This window comes from Aythya fuligula, chromosome 5 (genome assembly GCF_009819795.1).
Source record: "Aythya fuligula isolate bAytFul2 chromosome 5, bAytFul2.pri, whole genome shotgun sequence".
In the NCBI taxonomy this organism is placed as follows: domain Eukaryota; kingdom Metazoa; phylum Chordata; class Aves; order Anseriformes; family Anatidae; genus Aythya; species Aythya fuligula.
The window spans coordinates 3,961,040-3,988,430 of NC_045563.1; the positions used below are offsets into that span (position 1 = coordinate 3,961,040).

The following is a 27,391-nucleotide window of genomic DNA, read 5'->3' on the forward strand; positions in this document are numbered from 1 at the left end:
AGCCAGGACTTTTTAAAGCAGCTGTTGGTGCCTGCAAGTTGTCCTGGGGAGAGGAGGAGCAGCGTGGCCTCCTAATGAGGCTCGAGAGCCCCTCTGCCCACCCGTGCTCTCTGTGGAGGATTTGAGTGGAGGCTGTTGCGTCCTGAGGAGACACGGCCAATGCCCAAAGACCTCCCTCGGCTCTCATAACACATCTCTGGGTCACTCCTGATGGGCTGTGCTGGGCCTTGGGAAGCTTCATTCCTCCAAAACGTGCTTTTTACCCCCATTTTAGTGCAGCCTTCTCAACCCGCCCTTTCCACCTGTCCTTGGGACAACATTATCCCTGGCGATGCCATAAGGGATGCAGAAAGCACTTCGGGGAGGAGAGGCTCCTTGTGGCAAGGGCGCTGGCTTTTCTATCAGCATGTGGAAAGCCACAATTGAATAGCTGGAAGCTTTAAAACGCTCACTTAAGGCTTCTGGTTGTTTTTTTTTCCTTTCCTGTAATAAGTGCTTTTTTTAGGTGGCGTTTCAAATCGACGATGATACGAGATGCGGCTCTGGGTTTATGGCCGTAGCGGCCCCATCCCCGCCTCTCTGATCTCATCCTTGTCACTCAGCGATTTAGCAGAGATGTCTGAGCTTCTCCACAGGCTCTGAACAACATTCCTGTGCACCCCTCCTGGCCCTGCGTAGGTCAGGATGTGTCAAGCAGCAGGGGTGGCTTTGGAGCAAAGTTGGACAGCATGTGGCTGGCAGGTGCGAGGTTTGGTTTGAAAAATGACCTCCTGGTGGCTTTTCTGGGGGGTCCCACCTCACAGCTTTTGCATGCCTGATGGTTCAGAGGCTTCTCCACCCCAGGAAAGGATTAGATCAGGTGGATTCAGAAGGGATTTGGGTCCTCGCGTCGTGAGCAAAAAGCAGGGAGGACCGAGCGTAATCCAGGGACGAGGATGATGATGGGTGAAGGTGACTTCCCAGCCCTGCTGAGGAGCTGGGATTGAGCTGTGCTGACACCAGCTCCGCAACAGGACGAGAGCCGAGATGTCAGTGAGGTTTGGGGTGTTTACCTAAGAGGGGAAAGGCCCGAATGACGCCAAACGGGGCCTGCGGGAAAAGGGCCTGCGACTAAACGGGCCTCGCACCAGGTGCAGCAGGTTAATCATTGATGGTGGCTGAAGCTCCGCAAGAAGCACCGGGTCTTAAAGGACACCTCTCAAAAATCTCTCAGCCCTACTATTACCCCAGTCCTTTTTCGGATGGCCATGGCCCTTTGCCCCAGTGATCCCAACCGTGAGTCCCTGGCACAGCATCTCCTGCGTGGTCCCGGTCCCACAGCAGCCACTTCCCATGGCACCAGCACATCCCTCTGATGCAGCTGGGGGATTTATACAGCCCACACTCAGGGGACCTTCTCTAAACACCAATTTCTAAGGCTGAGCAGGTTTGTGCACTCATCCTCAGCCCCGTCCAGACGTTCAGCTGTAGCTTGCACAAACCGCCCCGTGGTTCCTCAGAACCCCAGTAATGCGTCAGGTTGGCTTCAGCTCGGATTTTTATTCCAGTGCACGGACAAAAATAGACAAAAACACACATCTGGTGGGCGAAACAGGCTGCATTTTGCAGAGGGTTAGCAGCAGCAGCCTCCTCCAGGTAGCGTTCCCCAACCAAGTGTTTTGTACCAGAGGCTGAGCCCCACAGCACCCAAAATTGCCGACGCCAACATCTTCCATGGCTTGCAGCTCCTGCTGATGTACTTGGTGGCAGCATGCTCAGACAACAGCCAGAGACCACGCTCCGTGTGCTAGGTCGGGAGCTTCCCTAACGCAATATTTGCTTGGACGCGAGCGCAGTAAGTCCACAAATAGATGCCAAAAAACAAACACGGCTGGGCAGCCTTTGTCCCAGCCCCTTGAGTCGCTCAACGTGTCCACAAATCCTTTATTCCGGAGCAAAGCCCTCAAGCCCTCGCTGTTTGTTTAGGTTTCCTTGCTGTTATTTTTGAGCTCTCCTCTCACCTGGAGGTGTTGATCTGGGCAGGGGCTTCACCCAGCAGCAGGTTCCAGGGGCAAAGCCCTTCCCAGGGGAGCCGCGTGCTGATCTTGGCCGAGGTGCTTGTGCCTGGCGTGGTGGCACAATCACATGGAAGAATATTATGGTGAAGGGCTTAAATTTGGGTTTCAGTGTGGGTCGCTGACGTTCACATGAGAATTCGCCCTGCGCTGTCCTTGTCTGCATCTCTTTGGCTCAACGTAGACCCTGGTTCGTGCAAGCAGCTCCGGCTTTCTCTGCTGGCTGCTCAGGCTTGCAGTTCGTTTCTAGCTTTCTCTGGTGGCATCTGATTGTTAGCCAAGGTATGAGCAGGCAGAAAGCAGGCAGAAAGGCAAAACTGCCCCGGGTTCAATGGGACGGGTGAAGCAGAGAGCCCCGGTGCCGTGTCCAGTACAGGCAGCAGCTACCAAACGCCCGGCTTGCAGAACGTCTTCACTTGCAGCATTTTCTTAAAAACGTGGTTTAATAAGAGCAGTTGGAGCCTTTGGCTCTTTGCTCAAAGATCTGTGACGAAGGGGCTGCGGTGGAGGCTGCAGCCCGGCGGCTCGGACCCCTTCTCTCTCCCCGTGTAATTGGTTCCACCTGGGGGTGATCTGGCTGCACGCCTGGTCTCCTTCGTGGAGGGGAAGCTTAACCCCCTGCTTTCCTCTCCTCTGCTCCCAGGATACGAGCTGGGATAACGGCGTTGCTTCTTCTGGTGATTTAAGGTGGGTTTTTGCTGGGTTCTCACCCGTGGTGTAGGGCCAGGGCACTTCAAGGCCCCGTGGAGATCCCACACACAGATCCCACAGCGGCATGTTGCTGTTCCTCAGAGGAGGGGCAATCCCAGCTGCTTCTGGACAGGTGGGTCTGCAGCTGCTGAGCTGTGTGCTGGCGTGCCTGTGAGTGGTGGTGCTTGCTGGATTTTGCCTTTATTCACCCCAATTCTGGACTCTGTAGTGTGAGAGCAGATGAACCTGATGGTGGGGCCCAACGCCGAGCCAGCACCTTTCTGACATTAATAGGGTGGTGCCCTAAGCACACCGTCATCTTCATCCCTTACCCCAGCAGCATCGGGGTGTCCCGGCACATGTGGAGGCTGTAAAACCTTTGCCTGGCTCTGCTGGTTGTTTTTTTCCTCTTTTTTGGTGATGGGCTGAGTAAAGCTCCTTGGCCTTTGTTGCACTCGAGCCTTTGAGCTGTGGTCTCGCTGGTGCTCATGCCCTCCAGTGTTGCACAAACTCGCTTTGCCAAGGTCTCTTGGCTTCGATATCCCACTAATTCTGTAGATCAAGAGTGATGGAGCTCTGGAGAGCAAGAGCCGCGGCCTTTTGGGGTGGCAGCAAGGCCGGGAAGGATCTGCTGCTGCTCTTTTATGGTATCCAAGCGGGGCCACCCAGCCCTGGCACCGCCGCAGCCCCAGGGGTGGGCTCTGGGGGGGCTGGGTGGGATCCAGCAGTGCTTTCGTGCGTTATCCTGCGGTCCCGTCGCCAGTGAATCACGCTTCTGACCCCGGAGCAGCACAGAAAACGCCAGCAGGGCTGATTGATGCTCGCTGAGTGAAGTCAGACGTCCCCGGTAATTCTTGCAGCCCCCTCGGCTGTTCCTCGTGGCGTTCGACCCAGAGGTTTTCATGACGGATGGACCCTCGCAGACCTGGGTGTATTTTACCAGCCGCTCTGGTGCCTGCTGGACGCTGGGACAGGCGGCAGTAAGCTGTGGTTACTCCCTGCACATGAGCTTGTCTCTCCCCCGAGGGAGGATTTGCTTTTCCTGGTGCCCCACAGCACCCTTGGTCCCAATTTGCAGTCGGCGACACCACCAGGAGCCACGGCCGCCGGCCCCATACCCAGGGATGCTCCCCAGCACCTCAGCTACTGCCTTGGGCCCTTAAAGCACCTGAGGAATAATCCCTCCAGCTGCCCACAGGTAGGCTTGGCTCTTCCCACCCCTGCTTTCCAGCCCCTGTAGCCAGCTGGGATTGTTGGACCCATGCAGGAGGGGTCCGTGCTGGCCAAGGCATGCACATTCCCCCAAAAAAAACCTTTTTTGCCCCTCCACGGCAGCCTGCAGACACCCCGTTTCCCCATCCTTCCCTCACGAGATCACAGCAATCAGTTTTGTGATGCTTTCCTGAGCATCCCCATGTGGTAGGAAGTCCTAGAGAGCATCACATCCCCATCACTCACCTCTTGAAACCCCAAAACTCTCCGATCCCATAAATAAAAAGAGAAGGATCAGCCCTCCTCCCCCCTGCCAGCAAAGAGCAGCTACAGAGGACTGCAGGAGAGCAGCGGTGCGTGCACACGCGTGCTGGAAGCGGGGAGGGGGAGGCTCTGGTTTGTGTTAATCCGGAGTGAATCCAGTTCCTCCCGACGGCAGTGCTGCGGCTGGGACTCGCCGCGTGATCCCGACTCAGTAACACGCTGCTATTTAATTAACTTCTGACTTCTGGCTTGAAGGAGCGGCGTGCAAAATAGTTATTTACTTCATTTGGAAATTCTTTTAATCGTTGCCATAATTACAGCTTCCTGCTCCTTTTTTTGGGTGTTTTTCGTAGCGGGGGGAAGGGAGGGAAGGAGGGGGAATATTTGCCGTTCTCCTTGTGGTTATCACATCCTTCAAATTACTAAAAGAGGCTGGGATAATAGGTCTAGTGATTATATATAGGCACCATCTGCTCTGTGGCTGCTTCCTATCAAAGTGCAGTTAGGAGAGTGCAAGGAGGATATTTTCTCTCCAGCTATATTAAGACTCTGTTTCCATCTCGGCTCCAAAGCAAAGCTCTCTGAATGCAAATGGCTCAAATGCGCTGTAATCAATGGCTCATTTTTGGCAGCCTCGAAGCTCTGAGCCTTTTTTTTTTTTTTTTTTCTCCCCTCAAATTTGCTGTTCCCATTCGTTACGCAATCCTCCCGGAGGCTGGGTGCTCGCTGTTTGCTTGTAGCTGCAGCCTGCCCTGGCTGCTGAGGAAATGCCTGAGGATTTGGGAATGTTTCGGTGCCTGAGGAGCTGGGAATATTTCCCTGCCTGAGGAATTGGGGATGTTTCGGTGCCTGAGGAATCGGGGATGTTTCGGAGGATATTCGCAGGGCGGATCTGCGGCACACACCAGCTCTCCGTTTGCAGGGGGGGGTAGAAAGCTGAGTTGGGTCATTTTGGGGCAATAATGGGGAAAAGTTGGGGAAAATTAGGGAAAAAGTGTGTGGTGATGACTGCCCTGTTGCTGCTGGGGCTGGCTGGGGAGCATGGCAAAGCTTGGGACAGCGAAGCCACCAGTCCTGTCCTTTTCAGATGAAAAACGTCTGTTTCAGGTGTGATATAAATCACATAAAGCACACATTGTCCTGTGTTTTTAATGACTCTTTTAGGCTTGCTGGATCCTTTGCAGGGCGGATCCTTTAGGGCACAGGTCCTGGGGCATTTCTAGAGGGTGATTCCTCCACCCCTTCCACTCCGCTGCCTCGGGGTCCCTCTTTTCGTACCCTACAGGTTGCGTATGGCTACACAGAGGCACGTTGCTGACTTATCTCTTCCAGCTTGGTCTCCAGAAGTGATTTAGTGGAAGGAAGGCGTTCTCCATCTGCAGGGTGATGTGCAGAGCAGCTCCTGCTCTTGATGATTCTCAGCCTGGGGACCCTACAGCACCCAGCACAGGGCAGCAGCACCCCCGCGACCTCCTCGGTGCCTCCAAGGGGTGACAGAGCCAGGCTGCAGAGCAGATTTGGGATCTCTTGGAGTTTGGGGACAGCAGAAAGGAGAACTTTGGTGTCACACCACGCTTTATCCAGCTTGAGGAGCGAGCAGGGGAGGGATTTCCCCCGGGAGCCCCTAGCAGAAATCAGTGAGTTGTGGGCTAACGAGCAAGGCTCGGATCAGCACAGCAGCGTCGTTATTAACAGGCCGGGATTCCCCAGGGGCGAATGCTGTTTTTCTGTGGTTTGCCTGTAAATGTAGAAGAGAAACCACGTTTCTTGGCCTGGAGATCAGGGGCGTTTCGTTCACCCTGGCTCCGGGCAGAGCCCGCTGCAGCGTTCCTCCACCCCAGCGCCGCTTCCCCGCTCCGGCTTCGTGCCGCACATCCAAGCCCGGACGGATGGGCTGGGGAAAACCCCGCGCAAAAACCTCAACAGCAGCTCCGGGCTGCTGCTCCTCGGCGGGATGTAGCCGGGCTCTCCTCCAGAAATGAGAGACACGGGCTGGGGGAGCAGCAGCGAGCTGCATTTCCAGCCGGCAGCTGGGGCTGCGTGCACGCCCAGCCCGCGGCACGCAGGGGCGGGTCGCGCCGAGCATCCCGGGGCCCAGCTCCTGCTGCGAGGCGAAGGAGTGAATAATGCTCAGCCCAATTCCTGCACGCAGAGCAGAGCAGAGCAGAGCCCTCTCCGGAGCCATCAGACGTGTCCCCTTCCCCGGCCGAGCCTGGCTGGATGGGGCCCCGCACGCACCGCTCGAAAAGAGCGGCGGCGGCACGAACAAACGGGGTATTGTTGCGCTGTCCAGTCCTCTTCTGGAGCAGGAAACGGCGCTTTAAAAAGTCTTTTTTGTTTGCTTTTTAAAGTTTGCATGACGTGGTGTTCGGCAGTCCGGGCTTCTTCCTCTTTTCTCTGCTCCAGGCAGCGCTGTGCTTATATTTTGGTTTGTCTCCTAACGCACAGAGCTTGCGCTTAGCACCCATGGCTTATATCAGCCCGTGGCTGAGAGGCAAGGAAAGGCTTACCCGGCACTGCACGAAGCTAAATTCACAGCCACAAAAGCTGAAAGGGAAAAAAAACACACAAAGGAAAGAGTCCGAGGGTCGTCGTGTTGAAAAACGCTCCCTTCAGTTCTGCTTAAGGCGCACGGGAGGGGTTTTTGGCTGCTGTTTGGGGGATGCTTCCCGACCCGGGTGGCAGCAGGCAGGAGGAGAGCACCCACCCGAAGCTGTCGGCTGCTTCGTGAGGGTTGCAGGAGCACGGCAGCCCCTGCCCAGCCTCGGTGGATTAAGGACATCCACGTTCATGCAGCAAATCGGTCAGGGTCGAGCTGCTGCTTCAGATACCTGCAGAGCAGCAAGCGAGTTGTACACGACCAGACGCTGTCTGGGGATGCACCGTGACAAGCTTTGCAGTCCTTCCTAGACTAAAACCAGAAACTCATCTCCAAAGGAGCTGGATGTGCACCCCGCAGCACTATTTTCTTTCAGCGGTGACAGAGGGACAATATTCTGCTCTGCCAGCCTCTGGTTGGGCTGTGCACTGGTAAAATGCACGGGGATGCGAGGCTGTTTTAAAGGTCCTCTGGGCGTCAGGAACCCTCTGGGGACAGTGAAAGGCATTGCCAGGTAGGTGTGAGGCTGCTCTCGGAGGAAACACTCCCACCAGCAGCTTGGTGTATTGCCCCAAAGGCATTTTTGCAGCATCTTTATTCTTTTAAAGCCAGATTTTGCAGCATTTTCACCCAGATTTTGCAGCGGGTACACCAGGCAGAGGGAAAGCAAGTGTCTTCCAGCTGTCGCACGCTGCTTGGAGGAAGGTCTGAGTGCAGAGCCCAATTCCTCTGCTCTAATTACAGGAATTGGGTGGCTTTTTCCTTCTGAGGCACCGGCTGAGAAATTGGCCCGAAACCCTGAGAAACCACAACACAAATGTCTGACGCTGTTCCATGCGGTCTTTGGTGAACAAAAACACTCTTGAAATTAGCCCTTGTGTACCAAAATAGGCAACACCACTTCAAAAAGGAAGAGAGAAAAAATAAACCCCGGGCTCGGCTGCCCAAGAGCCGGAGCTGCCCGGGGCCGAACGGAGCCTGGTTTGTAGGGGAAACAATCCCACACCCTGCAGCCCCAGAGTTTCTCTAAATCCCTCATGGTGGCTTCTACCTGGCCAGTGTTTGGGCTGAAATAAAGGTGGTTTTACCTGGAGAGGCACGGGGATAGAGCAAAATCTCTCCTGCATCCGCAGCATCCTTGACATCCCTCCTCCGGCCGCGCTCGGGAGCGCTCGCTTGTAACCCTGGCTCCATCCCTACCCCTTTATTTTTGTCCCCTGGAAATTTGAAGCTTGGCTCGCTTGGAAACCTAAGAGCGCCTCGGCAGCACCTCGCATTTCTCCGTGCTGGCTCCGGGCTATTTATTACGTTTTTTTCCCCAGGGTGCCACACGTCTCAGGCTGATCTCAGAGGACATCTATTTAGCAGCGACTGCCAGGTTGTGGCCGGCTGCAGTTCGGGTGCGTTTGGGTGGGCCAGGGGGGCTTTCTTTGCAGGGAAACACGGCCTGGCGTGGCCTGAGCACCCGTGGACATTCAGAACTGGGGTCGAGGTGCAAGCAGGCGGTGCCAATCTGCACAAAAATGGGCTGCCACGTGGAGCAGGGGCTGTTAGGAGTGGGTGGAAGGAGCCAGGCTGGGCAGCACAGCGATCCCCAGGTGGAGCTGCTTCTCGTGGGACATTCACTCTGTGCAGTGGTGATGTAGAAGAGGAGGTAGGACTCGTCGTGCCCTGCTTCGGATTTATTTATCAGCTCTCTTGGGTCAACGAAGGCAGAAGGAAACAAATGTGAGTGGCACGGGGCTCCAACCAAACACGCCGGTGGGTGAGAAACGGCAGAAAATCGCGGAAGCGCTCCGGTGAGCTGGGTTTTCCACTCTGCACAGATCTGCTCTGCACAGATCTGCTCGCACATCCTTCGAATTTTCCAGTGCGGATGCAAGCGGGCAGGAAAAACCCTCGCAGCCCTCCAGCGGGATGCACTCGAGGGCTGCAGCACTCGCGTGTGCCGGCTCAGCCCCACGGCCGCCCCTCGGCGCGTTTCCTCTCTTTGTTCGCAGCTCGAGTTCCTCTGGCTGCACCGTGGAAGCTGGTCATGCCCTGGAAGAACACATCAGCTTGATATTTAAATTAGAGCTTCGTATTTTGACAGAGCAGGAGAAAATGAAGCAGGCACTCTTTGTCTCTGCTGCTGCTGAAGCGTGCATGGGGCATTTGTTCAGGTGAGAGGCTGAAGGAGCAAATTGTCCCTGCTCAGCTCTTGGCTTCACCCCGGACCATCCAAAAAGTGCTCCAAAAGCTGGGAAGGAACTGCCCTGAGCTGACACTTTCAAGATCATTAGCTGCATCTGCTATTTAAAGAAATTGAGTGCGAGCAGCAGGATTGGTAAAGGTGCCAATAAAGGGGCAGGGACACCGTGCTCTGCAGCGGTCCAGAGCAGCAAGCATGTGTCACGCTCCTGGCTTGTTTAGGAAGTGACTGCCTTAAAGCATCGCCTGCAGGCTCCAGGCTCTCTTACCACAACTGAAAAGTCAGATTCTAAAATGTACATCACAGGTGCTGATGGCAGCAAGAGCAGCCGGGGCGCTTTCAAAGCACTGGTGATTTTCTGTGCCCGTAGCATCCTCGTCAGAGGAATTGCCCCTACCTCATCGCTGGGAAGCTGTGTGAATTGAGTGGGGGTTAGAAAACCTGCTCATGGCTTCGTGAAATACAGCCTGCCGGACTCTGGCTTCACGTTATCTCAGAAAAAAAGAAGTGGAACTAATTCTTACAGGTTGCACCGGGTGATTTCTAATTGTTCCTGACCATCCTGCGGCGTTCATTATTTCTCCACCAGCCAACAACGGCTTCTAATTAGGGGAAGGAAAATGAAGATGGACGAGCAGCAGTTTGCAAGGGTATTGCTGCTCAGGAAGGAATCCGGGCTGGACTGAAGCCAAAAACATCCTCTTGTTTGGAAGGTTTTGTTGGGGCGAGGACAGCGCAGGCGCAGCAGGGTGAGAGCTGTCATGCAGGGCCGATGGAGCAGCCCTACACGTCCTGAGGGCGATCCCATAGCCACCCCACACACAGCTCCTGTCCTGCGAGCCTGTAGGCAGTGGTGCCCAGCTGCCCGTGCCCATTTCCTGCACCTCTCCTTCACCCAAAGGGCACGGATATTTCCTCATCCAGAATTTCTCCCGCAAGAATTTGGGGTGGTGTGGCTGGGTGCCCCTGGGCACAGCAGGGATGATGCAGCTCCAGTGCCCAGCACCGGTGATGCTTTTCAGCTCATTTACCGTTTTCATCCCATATTTCCCCCCCATTTTTTAACATTTTTTTAATGCTAGATCTTTTTTTCCCCTGGGAGGGCGACGTGACATCTCCAGGGCCCTGTGCCAGTGCTACTTTTGGAGCGCCACCACAAAGCCAGGAGCTGCGGTGTTTGCCCTCCCAGCTGAGCTGTCAGTGCTGAAATATCTCGTCCAAGAAAACCTTAAATATATCTCTTTTCCCGGCAGGAAACGCCGCAACTTTAGGAAACTTAACGCTGCTCTGAAAACAATTCTAGGTCCTCACTGACATCCTTTTCTCCCAGGAGGCTTCTGCAGGACATTTCTGTCGTTGCTGAATGGAAAGGGAACAATTTCTTTAGCATCAGCCCTTCCTGCTGCGCAACATTCGTGGTACGTGCCTGGAGGGGAGAGAAGCAGGAGCGATGGAGACGTTGCAGGAATCTGCAGGGTTTCAGCCTCATCCATCAGCTGCGTGCGGCACCGGCTGCTTTTTACAGGTGCCTAATAAAAGCAAACGAGCTCTGGGTTTTTTTTTTTTTCCTCTCCCCTCCTTTCGTAAACGAGCTACCTGCTCGTTTTCATTACGCTTTTGGGCAGCGGGGATGGCTTTGATGGTGTTTTCCACCCCCCCCGGGCATTAGCTGGGAATTGAAACCTGGCTTCAGTTCTGCGGCACGTTACACCTGGCTGCCAGTTTTCCACCAAGACTCATTTGTGTTAGGAAATAACGAGCCGAGCCCGCAGAGAGGTTTTGCTGCGCTCCTGGCAGCGGAACGAGGTGGTTAGGGAGGCGCTTCACATCGGCGCTTTTGGGGGAAAAACAACAAGAATGATGCGTTTCCCCGAGGTTTTGTACAGGTGTAAGGAAATCGGTTTTGAAGGAAAAATTGAACAGTTTTCGCTGCAGTCCCATATGGGCTGAAAGGTTGTTTTAACACCCTGTGCCCTCGGATTTCCCTGGGCCAAAAATTCTCCTTTTTCGTTTCTTCCGTGTGGTGAAGCTTGCGGCTGCTAATTTTGAGACATCGGTGTCGTTCTGCAGATCTGCTCGAATCTCTAGACGTGAATCTCTTGTAACGGAGCAGCACAAGGTATTTTTTGGTAGCCATTCTGATGCAAACTGCACATCTACACCTGGGCACGCTGCAAACAGCAGCAGCACCTCGGCTCCATGCGAAGCGGCGTGGGTTTCAGGACCTGTCCCTGCTGTCCCAGCAGGCAGCAAGCCCTGGCTCTTGCCCCAAAGTGATCATTTGGCAGACTTTCAGCAGATTTTCTCACTAAATGTGCAGCTGGGTGACGTTTCCCAATGCTCCTTCATTCAGAAAGCTGATCCTTCATTCGGCCGCTCGTGCCATCCCAGCAGCACAGCGAAGCAATGACCAAATCCAGGGATTTTTTGGTCTCGTTTATCCGGGAACAGCTCCCAGGAAGTCTGATTTCATTGAGTGCAACTGCAGTAAAGCATTAAATAAGCGTTTCCTATCCTAAATCTGTACATCGAAAGGCATTAACTGCACTTAATGACTTTGTGAACGATGGGATCTGAATTTTGCTATGCCAACAGACCGAACTTCTCCTGTATTTTTCATTCACAGGAAATAACTAATTCATCCATAGCCATCTTTTTCTCTAAATAGCTTGCATTACTCCTGTTGAGGACCAGAGCAAAGAAAAGGCTGTCCAAATCTTTGCGGAGATAACTGGAAATGAATGATGCAGTACGTAAAGGGAGCAGTGAAAAATGGAGGAGTGCGAAGCACAGACCATTCAGCAAAGATTGTATTTAAAAATATACTCAAAGGGGAACGTTTCTACCAAGAAACGGCAGAAAATCTAAGATTTTGTTTTGATGGTAGTTTAAAATGCCTTAAGACATACTCGTCTACTTGACTGAGAGGCAAGTAAATACCTACCTGTTGTAAATCCTTTCTCAAGAAATAGCTTGAAGTGGCAGGAGTGCGTGCATTGCTCTTTCCCTAGCCTTGTCAAAATTATTTGTTAAAAACAAGTCGAACTTGGTGGTATTAAAAGCTCAGCCGGGAAACGCGCGCGTGCATGAAAAATGGGAGGAAAAAGAAATACAAAGCCTTCCAAAGAGGCTTCTGGAGGGACTCAGACGCCCCTCTTTGCCGTGTTTGTACCGTGGCTTTGCAGTTTGCTTCTCCGGGAGGGTTGAAAGGCAGCGTGCAGATGAAAGCACGCCTGCTGGGCTGAGGAGCGGGGATGCTCTCATTACCGACGCTAGCTCGAGTGCGTGCAGGAGCTCGACAGGACTCAAAAGAGGCTGAGGCAGTTATTTGGATAATAAGTACCTCCTCGGTTACCTTAGGCGGATGAGGAAATGCTCGTGCTTCAGGGCATAAGCCGAGTCCTAACTGGGAGAGAAAGGCTTCCCCCGTGCCTCTTCGTGGTGGCTTCCCCGTTCTGGGAATTTCTGTGCCTTTCCCAGCAGGGTTTGGTTCTGGGGCAGGATACACGTCCAGATGATTTTATCTGGACCTTAATGAGCTTGGTGTAGCTGCTTGAAAATTCCCATTCCCCCCGAAATCACATCTGCAGCTTCCCTGCAAGACAGATGTCAGCCCATCAGCCCCTATATTTTTTTTTGCTAGGGAGAAATCCACACAACGCCCTTCCTTAAGCAACCCCAGCAAGCTCGGGTAACCCCATCCTCTCGCAGATCCCCCCGTCCCCTTTCCATCCCAGGAGGCCAAGAGAGAGCTCAGGATAGGATCCGAGTAGCCCTGGGCACCGTGAAACCCTCAGCACCGTGCCGAGCCACCACGCATTTTGATTTTTTTTTTTTAATTATTATTCTTATTATTATCATTATTTTTTCAGGGGACTCTGCTGCATCCCGAGGGCCGCGAGGGGGGAATAACCTGTTTGATTTTATTTTTTTTCAGTTCTCTCAGGCCAGACACACCACAGCCCTTTGAAACGCTCTGTGTCCCTTACCCCACCCATGAATGTGCCAAACCAGCCTCTAGGACATGGATGGATGTCTCATGAGGACTTACGAGCTAGAGGACCCCAGTGCATCCCTTCCGATCATGCCCCCCTGTCTCCACAAAGCAGTGTAGCCTCTTCGGGAAGTGGTGGGAGTGAACATTTAGAAGATCAGCCTTCCGCTCGTAACACATTCCAGGAGGAAGGGAGTGGTATGAAAGGTGAGTGACAAATGAGATGCCTCCCCCCCCCTCCTTGCCCCCGCCTGGCCCCAGGACCGAGGCTTGGACGTTTTGGGCCCTTTGGGGCCGTTTTGGGGAACGCGGGCTCTGGTCGTGGTTGGAGCCTCAGGGACAAGGTTGGTCTCGCCACCGTCCTGTAGGGTGATGAGTTAGGTTTTCTTCTCGAGGTGCGTGTTCCCTCCCCAAAAAGCTGATTTTTCTCCGTAGCCTGTGGATTGTAGCTGTGAGCGGTGCTCTCTTCCTCTTTTTTTTTCTTTAATTACAGTGAAAAACGGTTAAGTTTAGCAAACGCACGGGCGATTTATCATTGTGGTGTTTGGTGTGACTAGGAACCCACCAAGTATTTGGGGAAGCTTTGGCTCGGGACGCTTGTTTGGACTGAATTTACCCTGCATCTTTCAGTTGTTTTCCCCCCTCATGCTTGCTTTTCAGCGCGACTTTTAGCAATAAAGCTTTGTCATCCCGGTAGCAAATAAGGCAGAAACGAAACCCCCCAGCGCTGCAGTCCTGGAGGGAGAGCAAACTTGAGACCAGAGACACGTTTAAACCACTGCTGTCAGGTGTGTGGCACAGCACTGCGCCAGCAGAGGCTGTTGCTTTTTATTAATGCCAAGCAACTCCATCACGTGAAGCCCAGTGATAAGGAAATCTGATATTTTTTTAATAGCCACGAGGGCTGATTTTACTCAAAATCAGACAAATCCGGGTATGTGTGGGTCTCCCTGACGTGGAGCTGTGTTCGAGCTGGCCCTGGCTGTCTCTGTGTGATTTGCATGGAAGAAATGCATGAAAACCACCTCGGTTTGCCCTGCGAGGCAGATGCTTGGCGCTGAGCCCTCTGCCTGCTTGGGCTTTGCACCAGGACGTAGCCTTGGGGCAGCGGCCGCGGGCTGTGGGTGTGAGGGGAGAGTTTTCTAATGGGCTCTGCTCGCTAACGAGCTTGTCATCAGGGGAGAGCATCGTCAGGAGAGCACGGCACGGAGGGGTCTGCTTCACGTGGCCTTCCTCCAGGTTTCTGCTGGGGAAGCTGGGGAAGAGACCGCGCTGCGCTTGGCTCTGGATGATGCAAAACCACAGTGCCAGGACCAGGGTGGGCAGAAATTTCCCAAAAAAACGTAACAAACCCCCACATCCTAACCTATTCGGGGCCAAATCCACCCCATTTCCTTGGGAGAACCAAATGGGACACCCAAAGGCTCCGTTGCCCAGGGAGCCCTCCTGCCCCAGCCTGGCCTCCTGTCCCCTCCTTGCCACTGCTTGCCACCGCTCGATTCCCCCCGCGCTGAGCCAGCCGCTCTGCTTTTGTCCTGCTCCCCGGGGACATATGAAACAGATGTCTCCAGCCTCTGCTTTCGTGCCTGAAGACTGGCGTGTCGTCTCCCCTCGGCTGCTTTTCCTTCAGACCGAACCAATCCAGTTCGTCCCCAGATGGTTATTTGCTAAACTCGGGGTCGTTCTCGCTTCTCTCCTTTTTCCCCCCACCAAGCCTGTATCTTTTTGAAGGCGCTGCTGCCCAAAACTGGACCCGGGTATCAGGGCTGAGCAGGGAAGAGCGGGTTGCCATACAGACCGGGCTGCCGTTGCTGTGCAGCTTCATCGTTCTCAAATAACACAACACCGCTGGCCGCGGCTGACCCCCCGTATCCCCAGATCTTCCCCAGCACAAAGTACTGCCCGTTCCCTGCCCTCAGCTTGTGCCGGTTATTGTTCCTGCATCAATGCACAGCTCCGTGCATTTTTATTGGATTGCGTCTTATTTCATCCAGACCGCTTTCCGGGTGTGCCAAGTTCCTTCTGAATTGCAGCCACGTCTCCCCAAGCCGCCTGCAGGCTCTCGCCGCCTGGTTTCATCTCGGCTGCACCTTCCCCGAGCTTGGGCTTTTTCCACGTGGTTTCTCCACTTGCTGCAGCGAGGCAAGACCACGGGACCTCCGGGTCCCCCTCGGTGCCTGGTGACCCTCTGGGATGACCGTTTGGGATGGGGACCCGCGGTGTCTGTCCATCCATCCAGCCGTTCCTTCCCAGGCACATCTAGGGGCACAGCGGGGGGAGAGTTTGGGTAGAGCTGGGGGGTTGTACCATACATATCAGACTCAAAATGGGCTGGACTGTGGGATGCTGTAAGGACACTTCGGAAGGCACCCGTGTATGTGTTGGCTGCAGGATGAATCCTTTGAAATTCCTTCCAGATTTCCATGCCAGCACCCAGATATGTGTGTGCTGGTCAAGCTCGCCTCAGGCCTGGAGTTTCTGGCACTCGTGCCATGCCTGAGCAATTAGGTCCTGGTAATTGGTGATTAAAGAGGAGCTCCGTGCGTGGACGGCTGGCTCAGTGCTCCATGGGGATCGTTGGGAAGTTGGACTTCCCAAGGACCATGAAATCACCTTGAACAGCCTCCTGGTTGCCTCTTCTCTGTAAAAGGGGAATTTTCTGCTGGGTTTATGTGTGTGTGAGGTTGCTTCTTTCTCCTGACAGTGTCTAGTTGGGCTTCCCATTGACACAAACGTGTGCCAAATGTCCCCAGGGGACAGAGGAACGGGCAGGCTTTTAATGTCATCACTGTAACAGCACGTTTTCCATAAAATGAAGTTGAGATTCAGTCCCTGCTCTCCCCACCTGCACTGGGAAGGGGGCTTTCTCTTTATACTTTTAATGCAGAAATTGGTTTGAAGCTTTTGATGGTTGGTTTGGGGCTGGTTACACGTTGGGACTTTTGGGAAGTGGCATTCTTGAGCTTGTCTGTGCTCGGCAACTGCTACGCCTCGTGTTTGGTGTGGGGCTGGTCTCCTTCAAACACAGTATTTGAGGAATTTCATTGAAACACGAATACCAACCTGTGTCGGGGACAGAATAGGAGCAAAAGGCAGGGGACAAGGACTAACAGAGAAGGGGACTGCCGGGGATGCCAGCAGAGTGCTTGGGCTAGGCTGTGACGGGGCTGTTGTCAGGTTCTGGTGCTAAACGAAGCGGGTCCCAATTTACCAGAGCATTTGAAGCCTTTAGGCTGCAGAACAAAAGCATCACCAGGCGTTGGGTGCATCCCTTGGGGGTGTTCACGGGTCCCCCAAGCCTGCGAGACCCAGCGTAGCTGCCGGCTGGCTGGAGCTCCCGAAGCGAGTTGCGCCGCCTTTTGACAACCCATCCATTTCTCCACGCCCAAAAGTAGAATGAAACCCTCTTTATTTCTCTTTAAGCGGCTGTTTAAATTTTCAGCACATAGCAGCTTCCCTCACGCCATAAATCAATGCCCGCCGTCGGCAGCGCAGCCCTTTGCTCATCCCAGGCTCAGCCCCGCCGGTCGCTCCTGCGGCTCCCGTGTTCCTGACACGAGCTCGCGCCGTCTGCAGCAGGGTGGTGGTGGCTTCAAGGTGGCCAAGCCAGCTTTCGGACAGGTTTTGAAGTCGTTTTGAGACAACCCCTGGTGATAAAGGGGGCTCGGTGTATAGCGGTAGGTCCACCAAGCTCGGCGGGATGCTTGGCCGCAGCAGATTTCGGTGGTTTTATCGTGGTTTAAGCAATAGTGCTTGGATCGGAGAGGTTTCAAGAGCCAGGGGGCTAAAACCCAACCTCTGAGGACATCTCCTCATCCAGTTGGTGGTCCTCTCAGCCAGCAGTATCCACAGCAGTTCATCTCTGAAGGGTCCCGCGAGGTTCAGTAAAGGTGCCTGAAGGTTGGATGCGGCACTTGTGGTGCTACAAGGTCTAGTGGGTGACACTGGTGATGGGGAATGGTTGTTCCAGGTGCTCTTGGAGGTCTTTTCCAACCGTAACGACTCTAGGATAGCAGAGGGCACGGGGAACCCAGCCCCTGATAGACTCCTCCTGTCATTACCGTGCGTCACCGAGCGTGAACTAAAAGGGAGCTCTCCTCTTGTCCTTGTGCTGCAGATGTTCCAGCCTGGCTGAAGAGTCTCCGGCTGCACAAGTACGCGGCGCTCTTCTCGCAGATGACGTACGAGGAGATGATGGCCCTCACCGAATGCCAGCTGGAGGCACAGGTACGTCTGCTGTCGGTCCTAAAGCCATCAGGGGCCCTTCTGTCGCTCCCGGGACCACGACGCTCACCTTGGGCACCTCTTGTGGCTTTGCCTGGAAGGTGTTTAGCCCGCTAATGGCTGGGGAGCAACCAGAAAAAGGAAAAATGAGCCTTGGGAGGGTGAAAAAAGGGCGTTGTACCTGGAAAAGGCCACGTCCAGGACTTCTGACTGCAGTCCGGGGGTGAAATTACCATCCTCCTCCAAGCTGCTGGAGCTGCACTTGGGGATTCATCTGGTTGGGATTAACCAAGTCTGATTGGGATAAACCAAGTCTGAGCATTTCTAGGGTCTTCAGTACCTAGATCCCAGTGAAGTCAGCGGGACATTGATGGCTGGTTTCCTTGTTAACCTTTGAAAACGTCCCCTTCCTCACATTTACCCCTGTGCTATCCTTGGGATAAAGAGGTCTGCTCAAGGCCTTTGCTCTCACTGTTTGAGATGTACCAGGGAAGGGGCTAGCTGGAAATCTGCACCTCTAGCAAATTTCTAAGTGATTTTCCATGCCCCCTGCAAATCAGGGATTGGATTAATTTGTAGCAGCCCCTTCCACTGCGGGGAGAAGGGCTTTGGGTTGATGCAGCTGTCCCGTGGAGGTGTTAATGCCAGGCTCTCTGCTGCTTTTGCAGAACGTTACCAAAGGCGCAAGACACAAAATAGTCATCAGTATCCAAAAGCTAAAAGAAAGACAAAACCTGCTCAAGTCTTTAGAAAGGGTAAGTAATCACAGCAGCTTTTATATTTCCAATTTTCTGATTGCAACGATAGCCACGGATTAGCTGGGGTGCAGCACTCCCTGCTCACACTCGTTGCTGGGACCTTTGTGCAGAAACCTGTGGTTGCCTTGCCCATATCTGAGCGCTGTCTCCCATCGATTCCGTACCAGATGCAGGTTTTTCTGGGGGCTGCGTTTTGTAGAGCGGGCTCTAATCTGTCTCCTGCACTCACGGAGCTGTGATGGATGTTCTCTGCAGCTCTGCCACAAGCCCAGCTACCGCCTTACCAGCTGCGACCGCCAGCCTGCCTCGCCTTTTCCTCTGTATTTTGGGAGGAAAGGAGCAGTCGTGCCCCCAGCTGCTCAAAAACACCCGAACCCCAGGTGACAGAGGGCACCATCCAACATGTGTCACGGTGCCTGGACAGCACTTTGAATTTCCAAGGAGAACAAAGAGAAATTTCTTTGTCCGCTCAGCTTTTGTCAAGCAGAGGAGCGCCGGCACAGCAGACCTGCTGGGAGCAGCTCGCTTGGCCTCTCGCTATTTATTATTGCGATATTATATTATATTTAATTGCACCATCCTCAAACAGCAACTCGCACAGCCTCCCACTAGGGGCTTTTAAATACTTCTGTGGTGTGTTGCTATTTATTGGTGTTTTCGTTAGCTCACTGCTTCACTATTTATTTATAACATGGGACTGTGCTCGGTATCGCAGGAGCTGGTAAAGCCGTATTTACCCCCGTATATTAATAATAACTATCAAATCCGAGAGAGAGAGACAGCCCACTGGATTGAGCTCGCCTCGGTGATGTGTTTTCCAGGCAGTTGCACAGCCTCTTCTCCTAATTCTCCGCCTCGGTTTTGAAATATGGTATTGATTGCCCGTCGTGCTGCGGGAGCACCAGCCCCATCCAGCTGGCCCAGCCAGCCACACACACGGCAGGACAAGGGAGAGAAGTGCCAGGGGCTGCTTTTGGGGTGCTCACAGGGGGAATTTGGGCTGGGGGTTTTCCCCGTACCACGCTGGGCTGGGGTTCAGCACCGCCAGTGAGCTCCCGCTGTATTTGGGAGGATACGTCTCTGTTTTTCCAGGCTTCCTATCCAATTTTTTTTTCCTTCTTTTTTTTTTTGAGGCTAAACAAGAGCATGTGTGTGACTTGATTTTTTTTTGGGCAGTGTCTTGCTGCTAAAGATCGCTGCTTTCTTGGAAAGAGCCGCCCCACCCCTCCCCGCTGGTTAGCATAGCAGGAATTTTCCCCAGAAAGCAGTGCCCAACAGATTGACTCCAGGTCTTTGGGAGAAGGGGATCCCAGTATCTCCAAGCTGAACGCTTTTCCTACAGGGACTTCGCCTGCAGCATTTTGGTCTCCGTTTCTGTCTCCGACCACATCCCACCCAGCTCCCGTTGACCTTCTCCCACCTCTGCACCCGTGCTCCCAGTTTGGCCCAGTGTGTACGGGGACATCCACCATAACAGCTGCCTTCACAGGAGGTTTTCCTGGGGTGAATGGTGCCGGTCTGGTTCTCAACCGATGCCCCGTTGCCACTACAAATCCTTTTCTCCTCTCTTGAATCCACAGGACATCCTGGAAGGCGGCAACCTGCGCGTCCCGCTGCAGGAACTACACCAAATGATCCTCACCCCCATCAAAGCCTACTGTTCCCAAACCTCGAGCCCGGAGGAGCACGGCCGGGACGCGGACTCGCATCACCCCCCGTCCCTGCTGGGCTCGGACAGCCAAGGCTCCGACTGCAAGGACTCTGCCACGGGGGGCATGCAACAGCACCACTTGCCGGGCTGTGAGGGCGAGTCGGGGGGGGCCCCTTTGCCCGAAGGCGACCTGCCCGGCCAGTTCACCAGAGTGATGGGGAAAGGTGAGTGGGTGCGGGGTTTTTTGGGCGTCCTGAGTGCAGAAAAGCTGGGTCCGAGATCCTTTTTAAGCCCCGGTTTGGATGCAGGACACCAAAATGCACAGGTGCTGTTCCACGCCGGGTGTAGGGTGCAGGGCATCATGTTGGGCTTAACACATGTGAGGTGGGGAGCAGCATCGTGTGCCATACACAGGGCTGTTGTAGCAGGTTTGTGAGGTCTCAGACGTGTCCTACCTCCCCTCGGTGCCATCTGAGGTGTTGGTGCTGGTTGCACAGAGGTGAGGGGGACGGGGAGCATCCACAGGCTCACACGGGAGACTGGGAACAGAAAGAAATTGTAGGAATTCAAAGGAAACCCCAGCCCTGTCCCTGCTTCAGGCCCTTTCTGCAAAAAAAACACGTTTTCTATCTAGGAACTTGGTGTAAAATTTCCCAGGGGATTCCTCTGCGCTTGCTTTTACAGCATGCACTCAGAAAGAGGTTGAAATCCTGCTGTCACCCCTGGGAGCCCGTTCGCAGCGGGGGCAGCTTTTGGGAGCAGGAGATCTTCTTGCTGACGCTGCCTTTCGCATGTCGTCATGGGGAGAGGGGAAGGCAGGCAGGGCCTGCGCTCCTGGCTTGCCCGGGTCTAATTTTGGGGACTTAGAAGGTGCCCGTCTGGACATTCACCAGCGTAACTGAGAACAAAATCTGGCCCTAAAGATAGGACGGCACGGCAGGAATTGGGGACGGGCATTTTTTTTCTCATTGATGAAGGGAAATGGAGCATCTGAAGCCCTGCTCCCAGCTCAGTAGCCCCGTTACCATTTCTCTCCTCTCTTTCTTGCAGTATGCACACAGCTTTTAGTTTCCCGACCCGATGAAGAGAACATAAGCTCCTATTTACAGCTCATAGACAAGTGTCTAATTCACGAGGTGAGTGGCAGCACATCCTACCAAACTCTTCTCACCGCTCCGAAACCGTTCCCAAAGTCCCTGTTGATGGAAACACTCTGGTTTCTAACACATAAGACAGAGTGGAAGAGCAGGGGACACCCCCACGGGGATGGTTTTCCTGGTGCTTTGCAGGGGCAAGGAGATGGAGGGGCGAGCGCATGGTGCTGCAGCTTATTTGCTTTTTGGAGAGCATCAGGGCCTGGAAACGGTGCCGAGACTTTTTAGACAGCTGTGTGGGGCTGTGGAAGGGGACAGCTCGGGCACAGCCACCCCGTGGGCTCGGAGCAATCAAGCCAGGTGCTAATTAGCCTGCAGGCTGTCCTCCGGAGACCTCTGCTCCCCTGCGCTGGCGGCGCGGAGGTGTCTAAAGTTAGCGGCGGCGGGCACGTGGGTGCCCCCGTAACCCACACCACCAGCCTGCAGCAGCGGCCGTTTTGGGACGGATCCGTCCCGTCCCCTGCCTGGGTGACCTTTTACTGGGAGCCCCGAGGGTTTGGGGCTCGCCCTATGTGACCCCCCCCGGGGGTGTTGGGGTCAGGAGCAGAGCCTGGCCCCAAGAAAGAGATGGGAACAGGGTCCAATGCGGGGGTAGTATGGGGAGGGGACACAGTGGGGGTTTTGGGGACGCCCTGCTCTGCCCAGGGGGGTGGCAGCTTTGTCCTGAGATGGGTAAATCCCCGAGGGAGGCCAGGGTTTGCTTCTGGACCCGCTGGTGGGGTTCGGATCACACCGGTGCCTGCTTCTTTCCACGCACGTACACAGACATCCCTCCCCGTTCCGCTCAGGAAAACATTCACGTGTTTCCCCGTTTTCTCTCTTTTTGGGCAGGCGTTTACAGAGATCCAGAAGAAACGGCTGTTGTCATGGAAACAGCAGGTGCAAAAACTCTTTAGGTCTTTCCCTCGGAAATCCCTCCTGGAGCTGTCGGGCTATCGGCAGCAGCGGAGGTACGCGGGCGCTGGGGGCGGCTGCGGGGTTGGGGACGGAGCCTGGCCCCGTGCCCGGATTCAAATCTCCCATTTGGGGCCGGGATGCTCCAAGGGCAGCTGCTGCTTCGTGCTACCCCTGCACCGAGCATCAGCCTTGCCCCTGTCCCAGGCACTGGAGGGATTAAACCTGGCAAAAAAAAGCAGGAGGGAAGCACTGCACCCATTTCACAGATTGCAGCTCAGCCGGCGAGGGGCTGAGAGAGGGGAGAGCATCCTCCAGTGCTTGCCCTGCCTGCTTCCCTCTCTGTCCTTCCACCCCTTTACTCTTTATATCAGTGCTGGAGTTTCACCAAAAAGCCCTGAAATGGCAAAAAGATTGGGAGCCCACACGAGGCACGGGGGCCGCGGTCAGACGGCGCGGTGCTACGGACACCCCTGCGCTCACATCCGCGCCGAGTTTCGGGGGATCCTAGAAAGCGGCCGGGTTATTTCAAGAAAGGATATTTTTAGCCCGGTTTTAACAATAACGTCAGCCTTTTGTTTCGTTCTGCTGAGCGTATTTAATTGTAAGCTTGTGCAAGTTCTCCCTTCTCAAAAAAAAAAAAAAATAATTCTGGGGAGAACCAACTGTGTTGGGACATCCAGGGACACCACAGCAACGAAAGCAGAACTGGAGTTTTCCCCAGCAGAATGAAATGAAGCATTTTGGAATGGGAAATCCTAATAATTTCAGTGTTCACAGGAGGCACAGGAGCAGAACAGACAAGAACAGAGGTTTTCACAGACCCATTTGGTCCGGCCCCTGGCACAAGGTGGAGGTGCCAGCCCCAAATGCTCACAGTCCCTTTGGCAGAGCCGCCGGGGGGATGCTCTTGAGCTGCTCTTGGGTTCCCTCGCTGCCTCCGGGTGCTGGTGGGTTGCACTTTGAGTTTCTTCTGAGCCTCCTGCTCCTGGGACGCCTCGAGACCACGCGGCCGATTCTGCCTTTCTCACGGCGCTCGTGGACTGAATGGCAAGAGCGTTTTTTTGGCCGAGGTTTAAAGAAACTCAGCCGTGCTTCCGCCCAGCAGCTTGATCCAGTTTTGGGATCCCAGCCCGCCCGTGGCTTCTGAGCACGGTCGGAAACCCGCTGCGTGGCTTCCCGAGGCTTATCCGGTTGTTTTTGTCTCGTTCCTCTCCTTGCTTTTAAATGCACAAAACCACCCCGGGGAGGGATGCTGGCACAGCCGCCCCCGTGGGGGCTCAGGCAGTTTTGTGTCCCGAGCTCGGGGTCTGCCCAAATGAGGTCTGAGCTCAGCTCCGGGCCGTTTTGCTTTTCACACCAGCAAAATAACCCTAAAAAAAAATGAATGTTAACCTGGGAGGTGCGGGAGGGGGGCTCCCACAGGAGGGAGGATGCTGCGGGACCGCTCTGCGGGCTGGGGTCCGCAGCGGGACCTCCTGACAACCCCCCACCACCTCACCCCGATTTTTTTTCTCTCCGCAGCCGAGGCTTTGGCCAGTCCAACTCCTTGCCGACCGCCGGATCCGCCGGGGCAGGGCTGGGCAGGCGAAACCCCCGCCAGTTCCAGATCCCCTCCCGCAACCTCCCCACCGCCCGCCTGGGGCTCCTGGGGCCCAGCGGGCTGCTGGGCACCCCCCAGCGCAGCCCCGCCGCCAGCCCCGCCATCCTCAAGCAAGGCAGGCAGGTTGGTCACAGCTCGATACGGTTTCTTGGCTTTTCCTCCTCAAATTTGCCTGGATTCCCTGTTTTTAAGCCCAAGGCGTGTGTGCAGGGTGTGGGGTTACCTGCAGGCGCTCCCCTCCCTGCAGAGGGGCAGGGAAAAGGGAGGTGGGGTGGGGATGGAGGGGGGCACACGGCCACTTGGAGGGGGAAAATGAGCCCACGGGGGTTCTGCTTTTGTGTAGGGGTGTGTGAAACTCATTAATAAACTCAATTAATAAACACAGGGCTGCAGGGTGAAGGGGTCAGACCCATGGGGATGGTGGAGCCGATGTCCCTATGGACACTGTTGAACATCTCACACCTTTTTACATCTCACGGACATCACCGAACACCTCGTGCTGTTTCACAGCTCACGCCGTCCCGTTGTTTTTCCCCCGCAGAACCTCTGGTTTGCCAACCCCGGGGGCAGCAACAGCATGCCCAGCCGCAGCCACAGCTCGGTGCAGAGGACGCGCTCGCTGCCGGTGCACACCTCCCCGCAGACCATGCTGATGTTCCAGCAGCCAGGTAGGAAGCAAACATTTTTTTTTATTATCCACACCTCGAAAGGAACGAGCGTCCGTGGCGTGGAAGCAGCCACCGGGGTGCCCTTGGGCAGAGCACGGGGTGGAGCGAAGCAGGGACAGAGCCTGACCCTATAAAGGGTCCTTCCCATGGGGATGCGCGTCCCCTTTTTACTTCATCATCTTCCAAGCGTGGTTTTTCTTACCGATGCTCTTCCCATGGCAGCTCATCATGAGGGACAGGGCAGTGTGGTGTTTGAACCGCCTCATTTTGGCAGCAGAAGTCCTGTATGGCCAAAGCAGCGCCTGCTCTCAGCTGTAGGTCAAACCCCAAGACAAGGGCACGCTTCTGCGGGCACCAGGGGCGGATCAATGGGCTCTGGGCACCGTGGTGGATCCTCACTGGGGTCCTGCAAGCCCCCGGGGCTGGCTGGGGTTGGGAACCGAGAGCAGCCTCACACGTGTGTGCTATTTAAAGCCTGCACCGGGGCGAGTTTGACCCTGAAATACTGCCTGGGATGGGGCCGCGGATCGGTTACAGCGGGGTATTTAGGGAAGGGAAGGAGCGGCGCCTTTTGGCCACCGATGGGAAAGCCAAGGGGCTCGGCAGCAGCCCCCCACCCCTCGTGTCCATCCGTCTGCTGTTGCAATCCCAAATTACACCTCCTTGCATGCAAATATGGGGCGAAAATGACGATTTTGGCAAACTTCCCTTGCCTGAGGTTATTGCATCAGAAAGTGAAGTGCCAAATCCAATAACAACGGCCTTGGGGTGCGGGTGGGTCTTGCCTGGAGCTGGAGAAACCCACCCAAAAGGGCATTTCCCACCCCGTAAGTGTTCTTTGGGGCACGGGGCAGGGTCCCCAGCGCATCTCCTGACCGGGATCTCCTGTCCTTGTCTCCTGCAGAGTTCCAGGTGCCGGTGACTGAACCTGACATCAACAACAGGCTGGAGTCCCTGTGCCTGAGCATGACGGAGCACGCGCTCAGCGGTGAGCACTCCCTCCTCCTCGGGCTCTTCCAGCACGTCCAAGCGGCCTCGACCGAGCCCCCCGGGAGCTGCCCCGCGCCCCCCAAGGGCTGGGACAGGCTGTGGCTCTGAGGGACGGGCCGGGACGGACGCTGCTCCCGCGTCGGGGCAGAGGGGTAAAACCGAAGGCAGGGCTCGCGGCCAGCACTAGCACAGCCCGTGCTTCGTAGCCACTAATTAGCTTGCTAACCGTAATTAGTGGTAGCTCACTAGTCTGCTGGTAGTTAGCAGCAACGCCACCCGGTTCACAGGCTTTGGAGCATTTTACCCCTCTGCCAGCCCCGGCCCCGCTTTGTTGGGGGATGTGGGAACCCCGAGGCACCCCGGGGCTGGAGCTGTCCCGTTGTGGGCGCAGCGCCAGCGATGCTGGCAGCCCGGGATGTCCATGGGGACAAGGTGTGGGGAGGGAGGAGGGGGCCAGGCTGCAGCAGGGGCAGGGAAGGTGGGCGAGGAGAGCCCCGGGGAGGCACCGCACACGCCCCCGACCGATGCAGCGGACCTGCCAGCGCGGATAGCACGGGAGCCCCCAGCCCAGCCTGCAAAAATGGGACGAGCTCAGCAGCCCGCGGCGCCCAGACCCTCCCGAATTCCCAGCTCGTGCCCTGAAAGTCGCGGACGGACGGACTTTGGAGGACGGGAGCCCGCGGGGAGGACGGGTGCCCCCGGCGCGGCTCCCTGCAGCGATGGCACGGCCCGTCCCGGGGAGAGAGACAGAGAGAGAGAGACGTGGGAGCGAGGACTGTACGAGGCAGCAGGGTGCTGGCAGCACCCCTGGCCGTGAAAACAAGGACACTGCTGTCACCCGAAGCGTTCCTCCGGCGTGTGCCCAGGCGAGGCTTAACTGTGTTGTTCCTCCGCAGGGTACTGCTCCTCCGAGTTATTTTTTTTCCCCAGATCGCATACCCCAAGCCTCTCCGAAGCGGTCGTGCTATAAATAGCTCTGCGAAAAAATAATAATAATAATAATAATATTAATAATAAACCTTTGGGGGAAAAAAAAAAAAAAAAGAGTAACAAACCTGTTTGTTTTCAAGTCTGAAATTCCACCCGGCCGAGCTGAAGGAGAGGCGGCGGCGGTGCTCGGGGCGGTGTGACAAAACCCGCTGTGTCCTGTCCCCGTGTGCCCCCCCCCGAGCATATCCCAGCCCCTTCTGCACTGTGCAGGGTGGCGGAGGAGAGGGCAGCACCGCTGTGCGCCCCGGGGGTTTGGGATGGGGTCTTTGGGGGGTGCCGAGGAGCTCTTGGGCTCTGCCCCGGCTCCTGCAGGGGAGCAGCTGGTGCTGTGGGAGCCGGCCCAGAGGGCTGGGAATGGGGTCGGGGTGTGCTTTGTGCCCCAGTAAAAGCTCCCGGTGTGCCGGGGAGGAGGGGAGGGAGGTGCTCGCAGCAGGGTCGTTTGTGCAGTTTTGGGGTGGGTCGCGCACCCCTCACTGCTGGGCTCTGGGCTGCGGCCGGAGGCGGCCCTGCTGGGACGGGGATTGGGGGCTGGGGGCAGCCAGAAGTGACCTGTGGGGTTTTTGTGTGTCCAGCCCTGCAGCACAGGCGTTGCCGGGCTGGATTAGCTGGGATGGGGACAAGGCAGCACCCCGGGGCCAGCTCCAGCCCTGTCCCCATGCAGTTGGGACAGTTTGGGGGTCCCAAACTCGCACCCCCATCACCACAAGCCCAAGCTGCCCAAACCCCCTCTGCTCCTGAACAAAATGACCTGGGGACAGGGCAGGAACATCCAGGGGTGGGACAGGGACCGGGGAGGGCATCACCAGCACCCCAAAACCATCCCACACCCCACTGCGAGGATGGAAGGAGGGGAATAACCCCGCTACCATCTCACTGCAGGGCATCGCTGGGGGGGGAGCGTAGCACTGTGAGCCCCCAGGACCCTTCTAATTTTCCCTTCCTGCTTGCAGATGGTGTCGACCGGACCTCCACGATCTAGAGGACGGCGCGGCGGCGGCGCTGGCCGGGAGAACAACTGCTGCGGGTCCAGCGGCGAGGTCCGGGCGCGCGCGGGAGCCTCAGCGACAGCTTGCATCCTTTTCTCTCTTTCTCTCCTCTCTCTCTTTCTCTTTCTCTCTCTCCTGTTTTAATTTTGTGAATGTGTAGATTGTCCTTGTGAACATATCACTAGACTTGGAATTTGTGTTGTCATTTATTACATCCATGCTAGGGAGGGGGGAAACGGCAAAAAAAAAAATAAATGGCGATGATGGAGAAAAAAAACAAAAAAAAGCATGGGGAGGGTGGGGGGGACGCGGCAGGAAGGTGCTGACAGTGAGGTTTCACCAGCGCACCGTGGGCAGACCCTGTTTCTGAACCAGGCAACGAATCCGTAGCACCTGCGGGTGCCCAAAGCCCTTTGGGGAGGATTTGCAAGGGCTGGGGTTGGTGGGGACCTCGTGGGTGCTGCCACCT

At 55.5% G+C, this 27,391-nt stretch overlaps 1 protein-coding gene across 2 annotated transcripts in view; it reads left to right on the forward strand.

Annotated features, from left to right (window-relative positions):
• The window catches only part of SAMD4A (sterile alpha motif domain containing 4A), a 71,683-nt gene extending 44,492 nt beyond the window's left edge, over positions 1–27,191 (forward strand). The window contains exons 3-12 of one of the 2 annotated variants that reach the window (XM_032189001.1): positions 12,948–13,211; positions 17,122–17,231; positions 17,897–17,983; positions 19,567–19,861; positions 20,688–20,773; positions 21,623–21,741; positions 23,210–23,411; positions 23,830–23,956; positions 24,861–24,944; positions 26,887–27,191. In XM_032189001.1, the coding sequence (XP_032044892.1) occupies positions 12,948–13,211; positions 17,122–17,231; positions 17,897–17,983; positions 19,567–19,861; positions 20,688–20,773; positions 21,623–21,741; positions 23,210–23,411; positions 23,830–23,956; positions 24,861–24,944; positions 26,887–26,915 (1,403 nt within the window). In that variant the 3' untranslated portion in view covers positions 26,916–27,191. The remainder of the gene's footprint in view (positions 1–12,947; positions 13,212–17,121; positions 17,232–17,896; positions 17,984–19,566; positions 19,862–20,687; positions 20,774–21,622; positions 21,742–23,209; positions 23,412–23,829; positions 23,957–24,860; positions 24,945–26,886) is intronic. The other variant, XM_032189002.1, reaches the window with a different exon arrangement.
• The last annotated feature ends 200 nt before the right edge of the window (positions 27,192–27,391 follow it).